The 13,816-nt window shown below is 43.0% G+C and overlaps 1 protein-coding gene across 5 annotated transcripts in view; it reads left to right on the top strand.

Moving 5' to 3' along the window:
- eda (ectodysplasin A) overlaps nucleotides 1-13,816 on the top strand; it is a 204,629-nt gene that overhangs the window by 119,239 nt on the left and 71,574 nt on the right. For all 5 annotated transcript variants that reach the window (XM_052021558.1, XM_052021559.1, XM_052021557.1 and 2 more), the window contains exon 2: nucleotides 1,416-1,527. In XM_052021558.1, coding sequence (XP_051877518.1) covers nucleotides 1,416-1,527 — 112 coding nt within the window. The remainder of the gene's footprint in view (nucleotides 1-1,415; nucleotides 1,528-13,816) is intronic.

The raw sequence follows: 13,816 nt of genomic DNA, 5'->3' as shown, positions 1-13,816 counted from the left end.
GAGCATCCTCCACTAGGTAACCAGGTCTTTTGGTTTCAATAGATTACATTTTCAGAAGCAGCTTACTACATGCATGCACTATTATTTTGCACGTTTGGTGCAGTGATCAAGGACAAACTAATACTTCACCATTTTTCATTTAGGCAGGATCCAGCCTTCCTGCCTCAACATTCAGTTCAACACTTTCATATAATGATGCTGCTCACAATACCACCATCTTTTGTTTCTTAATTCTCCCGTTATCCCCCTTTTGTCTTTTTGTCATTTAATCTTTTTTGCCATCACTTAGACCTTTTCCTCCTTTCTTTCTCATCTCACCTTCTCTGCATTTTAGAATCTTGCATCTCTACCTTTTCCCATGTGAGGCCACTCTGTCCCTCTCTCTGCAGATTCAGGCATCATTCAACATCATTTGCAAGTTCAGCATCATTTGTTTTTATTCTCTGGATGGGATACAATTCAGCCCATTTGAGTGCCAGAGAGCATTTCCACTAGAGAATCAAAGGACTGCAGATGTTGGAATCCAGATGAAAAACACTATAATGCTGGAGGAACTCAGCAGGTCAGGCAGCATCCATTGGAGAAAAGCTATCTTTTTTTTCCTTTCTTCAGTCCTGAAGAAGGGTCCTGACCCAAAACACTGACTGCTGCTTTTCTTCACGGATGCTGCCTGGCCTGCTGAGTTTCTCCAGCATCATCATGTTTTTCAGCATTTCCATTTGTCCTATTCCCCCTCTCCCTATTTCTTAGTACCCCTGCATTTTATTCTTTCTCGCACATGTGGGGACAGGCACAGCATTGTAGCAGTTAGCGTAACGCTATTACAATGCCAGTGACCTGGGTTCAATTCCGGCAGCTGTCTGTAAGAAGTTTGTATGTTCTCCCTGTGACTGCATGGGTTTCCTCCCACATTCCAAAAAACGTACGGGTTAGGAAGTTGTGGGCATGCTATGTTGGCGCTGGAAGTGTGGCGACACCTGCAGGCTGCCCCCAGAATACTCTATGCAAAAGATGTATTTCACTGTGTGTTTCGATGTACATGTGGCTAGTAAAGATATCTTATGTCGATTAACTCCCCCTTGATTCTTTTTGCCATGTGCCCACACTAAGAGGTAGTTTACAGCAGCCAATTAACCTGCCAGCACAAATTTCTGATGCAGGAGGAGACTGATGCACCGAGAGGAATCCCATGGAGTCACAGAGAAAAGGTGCAAATGCCACACAGACAATGCCCAATGTCAGGATCTAACTGGGGTCTTCAGAGGCAGCAACACTGACAGTGTGGCGGAGCAGGGTTGTTTACCACTGAAATGGTGGATGCTGAAGCAATCATGCTGTTGTGTTTGTAGACAATTGTGCAATGCCAGATTTTCAACATTGAACTGATTATATTGTTTTTATTTTTCTTTCACCAGGCACATGTGTTAAATTATTTACCTACAGAAGATCAGGCACTACACTATGGAAATCAAGTCAAAGTGATTCATCGGATGAAGCGAAGCCAAACCAAAGAGCCAGGAGAAAGAGGTGAATAAGTAGTCAAAGGGGATAGAGGTGAGAGCATGGGTAGAGGTACAGATTTGGTTTTACAGGAAAGCTCTGTGATGACAGACAGCTACAAACTTTTAAAATTCTTCCAAAGAGTCCTTATTAAAACTCATATGTGCATAAGTTACATAATGTACATTTTCAACTGCATTGCTGTCATAATTTAATTGGGATCCATCACTGACAGAATTTTAAAAGCATGCCTTTCAACTGACTGGCAGAATTCCTGATCTTTGAATTTAATACAAGATCTAATAGTATTATCGGAGTGGTCTTGACAACAATAATAGGAAACATTTGCACTTTAAATGAAGCTGATCGCTCCTATCTCATTTTCTTTCCATTGTATGTTTCCATTTTAGGCCAGATTTCTTTTGAATGATGCATTGAGTTTACCGTGATGGATGTTTGCAGGGAAGAATTCTATGTTTTAATAAATTATCCAGGGATACAGGTGTTCCAGCACTTCATGGACCATAACAAAAGGAAGTAAAAGAAATTTGCACTGTCCTCTCAAAGGGCAGCCCAGTGCTGGTGGACATTACAATGGTGCAGCTGGTAGATCTGCTGCCTCACAGTCCCTATCTCCTGTGCTGTGTGTGTGTGTGGGGCTTGCAGGTTTTCCCAGTGACCTTGTAGTTTCCTCTGGGTGCTCCGGTTTCCTCCCAAGGATGTGCTGGTAGGTTAGATGACCATTACAAATTTCCTCCAGTGGGAGTAGTAGAATCTGGCAGGAATAAATGGAAATATGGTGAGAATAAAACAAGATTAGTGTAAGATTAGTGGAAATGGGTGCTTCATGGTTGGCATGGACTCAGTGGGCCAAAGAGCTTGTTTCCATGCTCTGAGCTTCTATAACCTTAATACCTATCAAAGTCAGGCAATAGAGGACTCACCTCTTACTGCATTTGAGGTTCTTCAGGTTGCCATTTTTCTAGCTCTGTGACACACAGTTAATGGCCGTACTCCAATATCCTATCATGTTCTTGGTCATGCATGCTTGTTTAAGAGTTAATAAGTATCCCATTTTGGCCACTTGGCCCCTGTCGCTTGGATGGTTTGACGTTTTCTCAGTTCACCCTGATCAGTTGCTGTGTTTTTCACTTCTTTAGTTTTGTTCATCGAATGTTTTCTTTCATCAAAGGATGTTCATTCCCTTATTATTTTGTATCTTACTATGTTTATTTTATCCAATGTTTTACACCTGTCCTCCTTGATGGAATCATCAGCGTCAACCCCTTCTTTTGTAAAGACATCAAAGTATTCAGGAGAAGTTTTACCAACGTCTTTCACCTTTCTACACACAAGTTTTGATTGCTGTTTACATTCATCTCTTTCCTTTCAAAACATGCTTGGACATCCTTTGATTTAAATTACCAGTAATTTGTTCATACCCTTTCTTTGCTTGCTTTAAATGTTACACCTACAGTTTCTATGCTTTTCTAGACTTTCTGCTCTATTAAGCCCCAGTGTCTCACATAAGCTTCCTTTCTGGTGCCTTAACTCATCCCTGATGCACCCTGTCATCAGGGGAATCTAGATTTGGCAGTTCCACCTTTTTTTTCATACTTATTAACCCCTTGAATCTCCTTAAATGTCTGTCATTGCTCTGATTGATTCACCTTAAAATAGCTGTTTTCAGGTCATTTGTGCTAAATTGCTTCTCAGTCTAGTAAAATTGTTCTGAAGCTCACTGAGAAGCTTGAATCCTATCTTATTTTCATCCTTTCCCGTAAGAATGCAAAATGTATGATTAGTACCATAAGATACTCTCCCATTGATACCTGTTCTACCTGCCCAGCTTTACCTCCCTCAAAAATCCAGAACTGCCCCCTTTCTTGTTGAGCTTGCTAAGTAGCAGCAAAATAAAACTTCTCCTCAAAGCAACAATGGAATTCTGTATCTTCTCTATCTTTACCACTAACTGAATCCCAGTCAAAGTTAGGGTAATGTGTGGAAAAGTGTTAAGTGATACACTTTGGGAGACTGAATTTGAAGGCAGAATACAAGGTTAATGACAGGACCCTTAGCAGTGTGGAGGAACAGAGGGATCTTGGGGTCCACATCCATAGAGGATAGGTTGAGTGGGTTACGGCTTTTCTCTTTGGAGAGAAGGAGAATGAGAGGTGTCTTGATAGAAGTGTACAAGATGATAAGAGGCATAGATCAAGTGGACAGTCAGAGACTTTTTTCCCAGGACGACAATGGCTAACACGAGGGGACATAATTTTAGGTGATTGGAGGAAGGTATAGGGGGGATGTCAGAGGCAAGTTCTTTTTACACAGAGAGTGGTGGGTGCATGGAATGCACTGCCGGCAGAGGTAGTGGAGGCAGATACATAAGGGACATTTAAGAGATTCTTAGATAGACACGTGAATGAGAAAGAAATGGGGGCTATGTGGGAGGGAAGGGTTAGATAGATCTTAGAGCAGGATAAATTGTTGGCACAACATCGTGGGCCGAAGGGCCTGTACTGTAATGTTCTATGTAATTGAAAGACCCACCTATTACTGCTCCAGTGTTTTTGTGCTGACCAGAAATTTGCCAATGAATTTGCTCCTCTATTTCGCTTGGACAGTTTAAAGTTTGACAGTTCACTCCCAGCAGTGTGATTGATCATTTGTTTGTTCAACTCATTAAGCAATATTGAATTTGTGAAGCAAAGTACCATCTACATTCAGCACAATGAGCAAGGATGACTTTTTACATAAATTATGGATTGTTATTAAATAGCATGTTTATTCGTTTGATATGTAAGCTGATTGGTTCCCAAGCCTTTACCGTGTCTGCTGAGACTCCTGATAAAGCCAGTTGGATCCGCCATTATGTTCCACTTACATTCAGCAGTAACCGTGGTGAGAGTGGGTGATGCGCTACCCCAGTCATGTCAATAGCAGATCTTTTTTCTTACTGTAACTAGCTTTTGTGTTGAGATAGAGTTTGTTCACAACCTTGCGGCACCTTAAACAAGAGATCAAATGTTATGTGTGCAATTAGGTAATGAACTTCAATAAAATTTGGTCAGGTTTGTCCCACTGTTTGGGGGTGGTGTGTGAGGACATGTTCACTAAAGTTAACAATGTCTTTTTTTTTCTGGACCATGAATTAGCAATATTTACTATGGCCTCAACTACTTGCAATCTTGTCTGACTTGGGTTCCTTGGTCATGTCTTGCTCCTCTCCACTAGTGCCCATGGATAGTCTGTACTTCCCAAATAAATCCTTTTGTAGGTTCAGTTGCCCTATCCTATATGGAGGCCAAAGTACCTGCAAACTGAGAGATGTCACCCCAGACTGAACTCCAAAGACATTACCAGTGAAGGCCAGTCTCTTTTATGTCTGGGCCTCAGTCTAGTTCTTGAGCCTTTCACTAGATTTATGATCCTAGAGGTGTCTGGAAGGCCTGGAGAAACTGGGTGCCCTTGACACTCTTATTGAAAACAAATAAGGTTGTAAGGGGGCTTAACAGGGTAATCCTCCTGGTGGGGGAATCTAGAAAAGGTGGGCATGGGAGTTTTAGATTAAGGAGTCACCCAATTAAGACAATGAGGAGGAATTTCTTCTTGGAAAAGGTTATGGAAGTTTAGAATTTTCTACCTTAGCCAACTGCGGAAGCTGAATCATTGAATATTCAATTGGCAAAACAGATATTTTTGAATTATGTGGAGTCAACAGTCATGGGAATCAGGCAGGAAAGTGGAGTTGACCTCAAGGGCACATCAGCCATGATCTTATTGAATGTTGGAGAAACCTTGAGCCACAAGGCCTACTTCTCTTCCTATTTCTAATTTTCTCTAATAATTCAAAGTGGCACTGCTCTGTAGCACACTGCGGATTGTAATCCTAGAGCCAGGTTGTGTGGGTTCCTACAAACAAACATCTTATCCTTATATCATACTTAAACCGTTTTATCTCCTCAACCTTGTTATTTATTCCAGAGTGAATAAAAACATAGAGAAGCAGAGGATTAATTATGCTGTATACATTTCCCTAGTGCCTTTTATCCATCAATTTGTGGGAGATCGTAAATATTCAGGTCAGGGATTGAACCAGCCCAGAGGACATATTAGTGGGATTTAACCATCCAAGTTGATAAATTTGTTCTGGGGGACTGGGCTTCCAGTTTTCCAATTTTTCTGTGCCTAAATTAAAATATCATGATACTCCATGTCCCTGATAATATTAATTTTGATTACGTTTGCCAGATTTAGATAAGATAAGATACCTTTATTAGTCACATGTACATCAAAACACACAGTGAAATGCACCTCTTGCGTAGAGTGTTCTGGGGGCAGCCCGCAAGTGTTGCCATGCTTCTGGCAACATAGCATACCCACAATTTCCTAACCCATATGTCTTTGGAATGTGGGAGGAAACCGGAGCACCCAGAGGAAACCCACACAGATATGGGGAGAACATACAAACTCCTTACAGACAGCGGCTGGAATTGAACCCAAGTTGCTGGCACTGTAATAGCGCCACGCTAACTGCTACACTACCGTGCCTGCCCTATTTTAAACACATTGTCCCAAGGTTAGATTTTACAGGCATCAATCCCATGACATGATCTCCAGTTCAAGTTTATTGTTGTCATGGGAATACATTCCCAGGGTATCAATGCCATGAAAATTAGCCTATTGCAGCAGCAGCACATTACACCACGACGACAAACATAAGTTAACGTAAACTTAAATGAACATAAATTATGCATACGTGCGTGCAAAAGTAAACAGAATAAACATAATGACACTAGTACAAAATTGAGAGGGAGAGAGAAAAAAATATATGGTCCAAGACAGTGTTAAGGTTTTTCAGATCAGTTCAAGATGGCAGGTGGGGAAGAAGCTGTTGATTGGCGTGTGGGTCTTCAGGCTCCTGTCCCCCTTGCCCGATGGCAGCATCGAGAAGAGGATCTCTCTTATGTTTGTGTCAGATGTGATATTCAGGCATTTTGTTCTGCCAACTCCACCTGAATGGAAAGATAGAATAATTTTGCAAACTGTGTTTGATTCAAATTGGCTGGGTAGAGTAAATAACTTATTGCCAAAGAGGGATCTTTCAATCCAGATGTCAACCTAGAGTCCAGCTGAACTTTCTGAATTCAATTTATAAATGAAAGAGATTTAGTTTTATTGGATGCAGTTGGATATTCTGTCCACATGGTGTCTCCTTCACCACACTTGACAATAGATTGACACCAGTTTGTGATCTACAGAGCAGAGAAAGTGACTGACACTTCTATGAAAATGTCTCTTTTGCTTTGGAAATGTGCCTGTTTTTTTTTCAGCATTCTGCAATTGAAAATCTTTTTTTGAAAAGTGAAAGTAGTAAATGGCCTTTTCTAGGCGTTTTGCGTCACTTGACCTTCAACCGGATACTTCCAAACCTGAGTCACATTGGTGAACCAGCTGTGATTTCAGTGTCAGGAACCATCTGGGCTAGCATCATTCCCCATTTCTCTCCCACTCACTCATCTTGTAAACTTTTGCTCCAGCAACTACCATCCCCAACATTTTCCTGCCCAGTCTTAGGGAGGAGACAGAGATTACCTCCATACAGATGCAACTTTACCGTCACATCAGATGGGAAGATCTGACCTCCATCAATATGTAAACTTGGCTGGTTCAATCCCTGTGCAGACACCCAACATGCTGGTTCAGTCTCTGATATGAATGTGCACTGTCTCCTGTGTGCTGACAACCTTCTCTCCTGGGTGACCCTCAGTGGAATTTTGTTTAGTTCCAGGAGGCTGCCAGATAGTTTGTGAACTCTACTGGCTTTTATGTGAACCTACCACATCCTTGGGTCTTGGACAGCCGGTATTCTTACTTCATAAAGTCACAAATTATAGTAGTGCATTACTTACAGATCTAGAAAAGACCAATTGGTCCATCAAATCCACTCCTTTCCCACCACAGGAAAATCTGTCCCAATGTAGATTGCAGTCCATGCATTTAGTTTCTTTGTGAAGTAAAATCCCCATGAGAAACGAAGCAAAGTTGGCATGTTTAATCATCCTGTCATCCCAACTATTCGTCCCTGACTCCACAATCATTTCCATCCACATCAAAGGAACCACAGTCTCTTGTGTATTCAAGCATCTTGCACTTGCCAAAACCACTATCCTGCTCCCATTCTAAAATCATCAAATTTTATTATTGTGCACCCTTGCTTTGAATTATCTATTTCTATATTTTCATCTTAATCTTCCACCAAAGTCATGGATCCTTATGTTCACAGAACAATTACATTAGTTAGCTCAGTGAATGGTGATAACAGAATGACTCCAAGGGATACAATTAGAATTATCCTTCTGTGGTTCCTTTATTTTTCTATGATATTTTCTAAAAGCATGTAAAATATATGGTTGAGGATGAAAAACACAATGGGAAAGTACAGCCTCTTTCTTTCCAAGAATGTGCTGATTACCACAGAATACTTTTTAACGGCATTTGGCTGGCTTATTAGAAAGAGACAATGTGCATCGTCATTTAAAAAAAATCTTAAACAGTAGACACAAGGGACTGCAGATGCTGGAATCTGGAGCAAAATACAAACTGCTGGATGAACTCTGAGCCAAGCAGCATCTGTGGAGGCACAAGGGTGGTCAACATTTTGAGTCGAGACCATGCATCAGGACTGAGATGGTTGAGGGAAGATGGCCAGTATATACAAGTGAGTGGGAGAGGTGAGATAGGGGCTGATATTTTGGTTAGTGGGCTACCAAGGTGGAACATGAGGTGCTGTTCTTCTAATTTGCACTTGGCCTCACCCTGACAGCCGAGGACAGACAGTTTGGTGTGGGAATGGAAGGAGGAGTTGAAACAACGTGCAATTGGAAACTCAAGATGGCCTTTGTGGACAAAGTGCAGATGGTCCACAAAATGGTTGCCTAGTCTACACTTGGTCTCGCCGATGTCGAGGGGGCCACTTTGAGAGCACCGAATGCAACAGACAAGGTTGGAGGAGGTGCACGTGAAGCTCGGCCTCACCTCCATCTGCCCGTCACCCACACATCTGTCCACCTGGGTTTCTTCTCCCTTGACCTACCTTTCTTATCCCCTCCACTATCTGGTTCCATCTGCCCATCATCCCTCCCTTATCTGGTTCTTCTTATCACCTTCCAGCCTCTGCCTCCATCTGTCTCCATCCCCTCCCCTCCCCTCCTACCCATATTCTGTCACCCACCAGCTCCTGTCTCCCTTTCCCCTCCTCCACCTGCCTCCATCTGTCCATCATCACCCAGCTCACCTGGTTCCACCTATCACCTACCAGCTCCTGTCTCACCCCTCCCGCCCACCTCTTTATACTGGCTATCCTTCCTCTCCACTCCCAGTCCTAACGCAGGGTCTCGACCTGAAATGTCAACGACCCCTTTTCCTCCGCAGATGCTGCTTGACCTGATGAGTTCTTCCAGCAGTTTTTGTTTGTTAAACAGGAGCTTGCAGCAAGTTAGCATGAGTATATCAAACACAGTTGTACGATGGAACTATGAATAACTGAGTAGACTTTTGCCACTTCAGAAGAAGAATAAGTTATTGACCTTATTTCAGATTATATAAATTAATATGAAACTACCTTCTGTTGTGGCTTGCTATTCTATTAGTTAGTAGCCTTTTACTTTAATTATAGGTTATTACTCAGTAAGCAACCTACTTGTAGATTTTCATTTGGAACTCATTTGCAAAGCTGTACAGACCAAGTGCAGAGAAGAAAAACTAATCCTGAAAATGCCACATTGGTGACAGAAGATTATGCATTCTTAAATAACATACAGTACATGTTCATTACTTGGAATTGGGTTGATAGCACACAGTATCCACATTTGCAGATGATACCAAATATGGAAGAATGGTGAACAGTTAGAAGTTGTACACTTCAGGGATTTAGAGGCAGGTTGTAAGAAGAAAGGAGAGGTGGCAGATGTCACCTAATCCTAAGAAATCTGAAACGTTACATTTTAATAGGAAGGGGGATTGTAAACTACAGGGTCAATTCTAAAACGGGTAGAACATTGAACATAGAACAGTACAGCACAGGAACAGGCAGTGTTTAAACTTCAGTTGCCTATACCAGGTTGCTGCATATTCAACACACACAGTCCCGATGAAGGATCTTGGCCTGAAACATTAACTGTCCATTTCCCTCCATCGATTCTGCCTGACCCTGCTGAGTTCCTCCAGCAGTTCGTGTGTGTTGCTCCAAATTTCTGGCATCTGCAGCCCCTCTTGTGTCTCTGTGTTGCATATTCAATTCGCACTAAGGTGAGAGGTGAAAGACTTAAAAGGGACCTGAGGGGCAACTTCTTCACACACAGGGCGGTGCGTCTATGGAAAGAACGGCTAGAGAAAGCGGTTGAGGCAAGTACAATAACAACAGTGAAAAGACATTTGAATAATTACATGGATAGGAGAGGTTTAGAAGGATATGGGCCAAATGCGGGCAAATGGGACTAGCTTGGTGAGTTCCATGGTTGGCAAGGATGAGATGGTCCGAAGAGTTAGTTTGCCTGCTGTATTACTCTATGACTCTATGACACTCTGATGAGTTTAATTACCTTGATAGCATTTAATTACCTTGATAACAGATGCTAAGATTGCCAGTACTGTAAGCACATCATCGACTCTCCAAAAGCCACATCTGCATCTTGCATGTAGCAGATTGAGCTGGAAACAAAATACATGCCTGTTTTAGGAATTCTTTTCATTGCCATGTGCATGTGACGTACACATTACCTGCTACATTTGCAGACATAATTCACCTGCTCTCAATGTAGTCTTATTCATGACAAGTGGCCATGTGTAAGAATTACCAGCACTGAAATCCAACTCTGTGTATTTTGGAAAGAAGCAAGGAACTAATAAAATGCTCTCTGTGAATTAACCTTTAGGCTCCATTAGTTTTCCAATCAATCAGCAAGGAGCAAGCACTTGCCATTCAAGGTACTTCTGCATACAAAGCTTTTGCCAACCACCACTGTACAATGCCAATGTTGTATCAAAGTCCCTTAATGACGCTATGACGGATTACAATTTGGCAAATGGCAGAACTTTCTTTACCTGGATCCTGAAAAGGACTGATAGAGTTGAGGGATTCCATAGATCAGAGATCCTGATGCGGGGGTAAAAATAAGCTTAGAATAGGAGCAGTTGACTTTTGATTTCAACACAGAAGAAGTCGGGGTCAGGTGACAGATCACTCAGTGGGTGAGCATTTGGGGGACAGTGACCACTGCTCCCTAACCTTTAGCATTGTCATGGGAAAAGGATAGGAGCAGAGAGGACGGGAAGATATTTAATTGAGGAAGGGCAAATTATGAAGCTACAAGGCTAGAACTTGTGAGAGTAAATTGGGATGACATTTTTGAAGGGAAATTTACTATGGGTATGTGGTTGTTGTTCAGGGCTCTCTTGCAGGATGTTAGGGATAAATTTGTCCGGTGAGGCAGTGAAAGAATGGCAGGCGTGATAGAACCATGGGTGACAAGAAGGAGTTAGGAGGAAGAAGGCAGCATACATAAAGTGCAGGAAGCAAGGATCAGATAGGGCTCATGAGGAATATAGGGTAGCAAGGAAGGAACTTAAGAAGGGGCTGAGGAGAGCAAGATGGGGACATGAAAAAGGCCTTGGTGAGTAGGGTTTAAGGAGAATCCAAGGCTTTTTTCACATGTGAAGAGCAAAAGGATGACGAGAGTAAAGGTAGGACCGATTAGAGACAAAGGTGGGAAGACGTGCCTGGAAGCTGTGGAAGTGGATGAAGTTCTCAATGAATACTTCTCTTCAGTATTCACCAAGGAGAGGGGCCTAGATGACGCTGAGGACAGTGTTGGTAAGGTTAATGTTCTGGAGCATGTAGATATCAAGAGAGAGTATGTATTGGAGCTGATAGAAAATATTAGGACAGATAAGTCCCCGGGGCCTGACGGAATATTCCCCAGGCTGCCCTGCGAGGCGAGGGAAGGAGATTGCTGAACTGTTGGCTAAGATCTTTGAGTCCTCAGTGTCGACGGGAATTGGTACCGGGGATTGGAGGGTGGCAAATGTTGTCCCCTTATTCTAAAAAGGTAATAGGGATAAGTCCAGGGAATTAAAGACCAGTGAGTTCTTACGTCTGTGCTGAGCAAGCTGTTGTGAAAGGATTCTTAGAGATAGGATCTATGAACATTTAGAGAATCATGGACTGATTAGGGACAGTTAGCATGGCTCTGTGAAGGGAAGATCATGTTCACAAGCCCTGATATAGGGTTCTTTGAGGAGGTGACCAGGCAGATTGACGATGGTAGTGCAGTAGATGTGGTCTACATGGATTTTAGTAAGGCGTTTGACAAGGTTCCAAATGTTTAGCTTCTTCAGAAGGTCAGAGGGCATGGGATTCAGGGAGGCTTGGCCCTGTGGGTTCAGAATTGGCTTGCCTGTAGAAAGCAGAGGGTTGTGGTGGAGGGAGTGCATTCAGATTGGAGGGGCTGTGACTAGCAGTGGTCCCACAGTATCGGTTCTGGGTACCTCTACTTTTTCGTAGTGTTTATTAACGACTTGGATGAGGGGGTAGAAGGGTGGGTTAGCAAGTTTGCAGATGACTCAAAGGTCGGTGGTGTTGTGGATAGTGTGGAAGACTGTCGAAGATTGCAGAGGGATATTGATAGGATGCAGAGCTGGGCTGACAAGTGGCAGATGGAGTTCAATTCGGAGAAGTGTGAGGTGGTACACTTTGGAAGGACAAACTCCAAGGCGAAGTACAAGGTTAATGGCAGGATTCTGGGGAGTGTGGAGGAGCAGAGGGATCTGAGGGTTCTTATCCACAGATCCCTGAAAGTTGCCTTACAGGTGGATAGGGTAGTTAAGAAAGCTTATGGGATATTAGCTTTCATAAATCGCGGGATTGAGTTTAAGAGCCGCGAGGTAATGATGCAGCTCTACAAAACTCTGGTGAGACTACACTTAGAGTACTGTGTCCAGTTCTGGTCACCTCATTATAGGAAGGATGTGGAAGCGTTGGAAAGGGTGCAGAGGAGATTTACCAGGATGCTGCCTGGTTTGGAGAGAATGGATTATGAGGAGAGACTAAGGGAGCTAGGGCTTTACTCTTTGGAGAGAAGGAGGATGAGGGAGACATGATAGAGGTATACAAAATATTAAGAGGAGTAGATAGAGTAGACAGCCAGCACCTCTTTCCCAGGGCACCAATGCTCAATACAAGAGGGCATGGCTTTAAAGTAATGGGTGGGAAGTTCAAGGGAGAAATCAGAGGGAGGTTTTTTTACCCAGAGAGTGGTTGGTGCATGGAATGCGCTGCCTGGGGTGGTGGTGGAGGCAGGTACTTTGGTCAAGTTCAAGAGATTGTTAGATAAGCATATGGAGGAATTTAAGACAGAGGGATATGTGGGAGGAAGGGGTTAGATAGTCTTAGGCGTGGTTTAAAGTTCGGCACAACATGGTGGGCCGAAGAGCCTGTATTGTGCTGTACTGTTCTATGGTTCTAAGTGCTTTGAGGAAGAACATTAATTGGGATGGTGAACTTGCAGATTTAAACAAAGGGGAGTCAGAGAAAAATCATATTACCATGGCAAATTAGACATAGGAAAGGGATAACTCTAAGTTGAGTAAAAAATGTGAGGAAAGTAACAGGAGTCAAGATTATTGTATGCCTCCACGAAGGGTTAGTAAAATTGGTGAAATGAAGAGAAAAAAGGGTTAAGGTATAAGGTCTTTGCAATGACAAATCCTGCAAATTGACAGCAGCTGTTTCAGTCCAGTGGTATAATGGATTCACAAGAGACTGCAGATGCTGGAATCTGGAACAAAAAAATGAGCTGCTGGAGGAATGCAGTGGGACAGGCAGAATCTGTGGAGGGACAGTTGATGTTTTGTGTCAAGACCCTTCATCTTGACTGAGTGGAGGGAAGATCCAGGTGAGGAGGGCTTGATTGTCCAATGGAGTCAGGTGGGGCAGGAAGGGGTGGAGATAGCGACAGAGACTGGGAGGTGATGAGTGGAGGCAACAAAGGGCTGCAGATGATGAAATTTGAATGGAAAGAAAGGTGGAGCATGGAACCAAATAAGGGAGGGAGGGATGGGAACAGTGGGGAGAGGGGACCAGTAGGAGGAGTGTATGGCGATGGGTAGATGGAGTAGGTGGGAAGAGTAAACAAACTGGTAATGGGGGCTGGTGGGAGGGGGAGGTGGAGGTGGGAGGTGATTGGAAAGAAGGATGTGTGTGAGAGAACCTGGATGGTATAATGGGTGTGTTACTCACTGATGTTGTCGAGAA

This window comes from Pristis pectinata, chromosome 8, assembly GCF_009764475.1.
Source record: "Pristis pectinata isolate sPriPec2 chromosome 8, sPriPec2.1.pri, whole genome shotgun sequence".
Lineage (NCBI taxonomy): Eukaryota > Metazoa > Chordata > Chondrichthyes > Rhinopristiformes > Pristidae > Pristis > Pristis pectinata.
The sequence above is the reverse complement of the archived record's forward strand: the minus strand, read 5'-3'. Positions and strand labels throughout refer to the sequence as shown.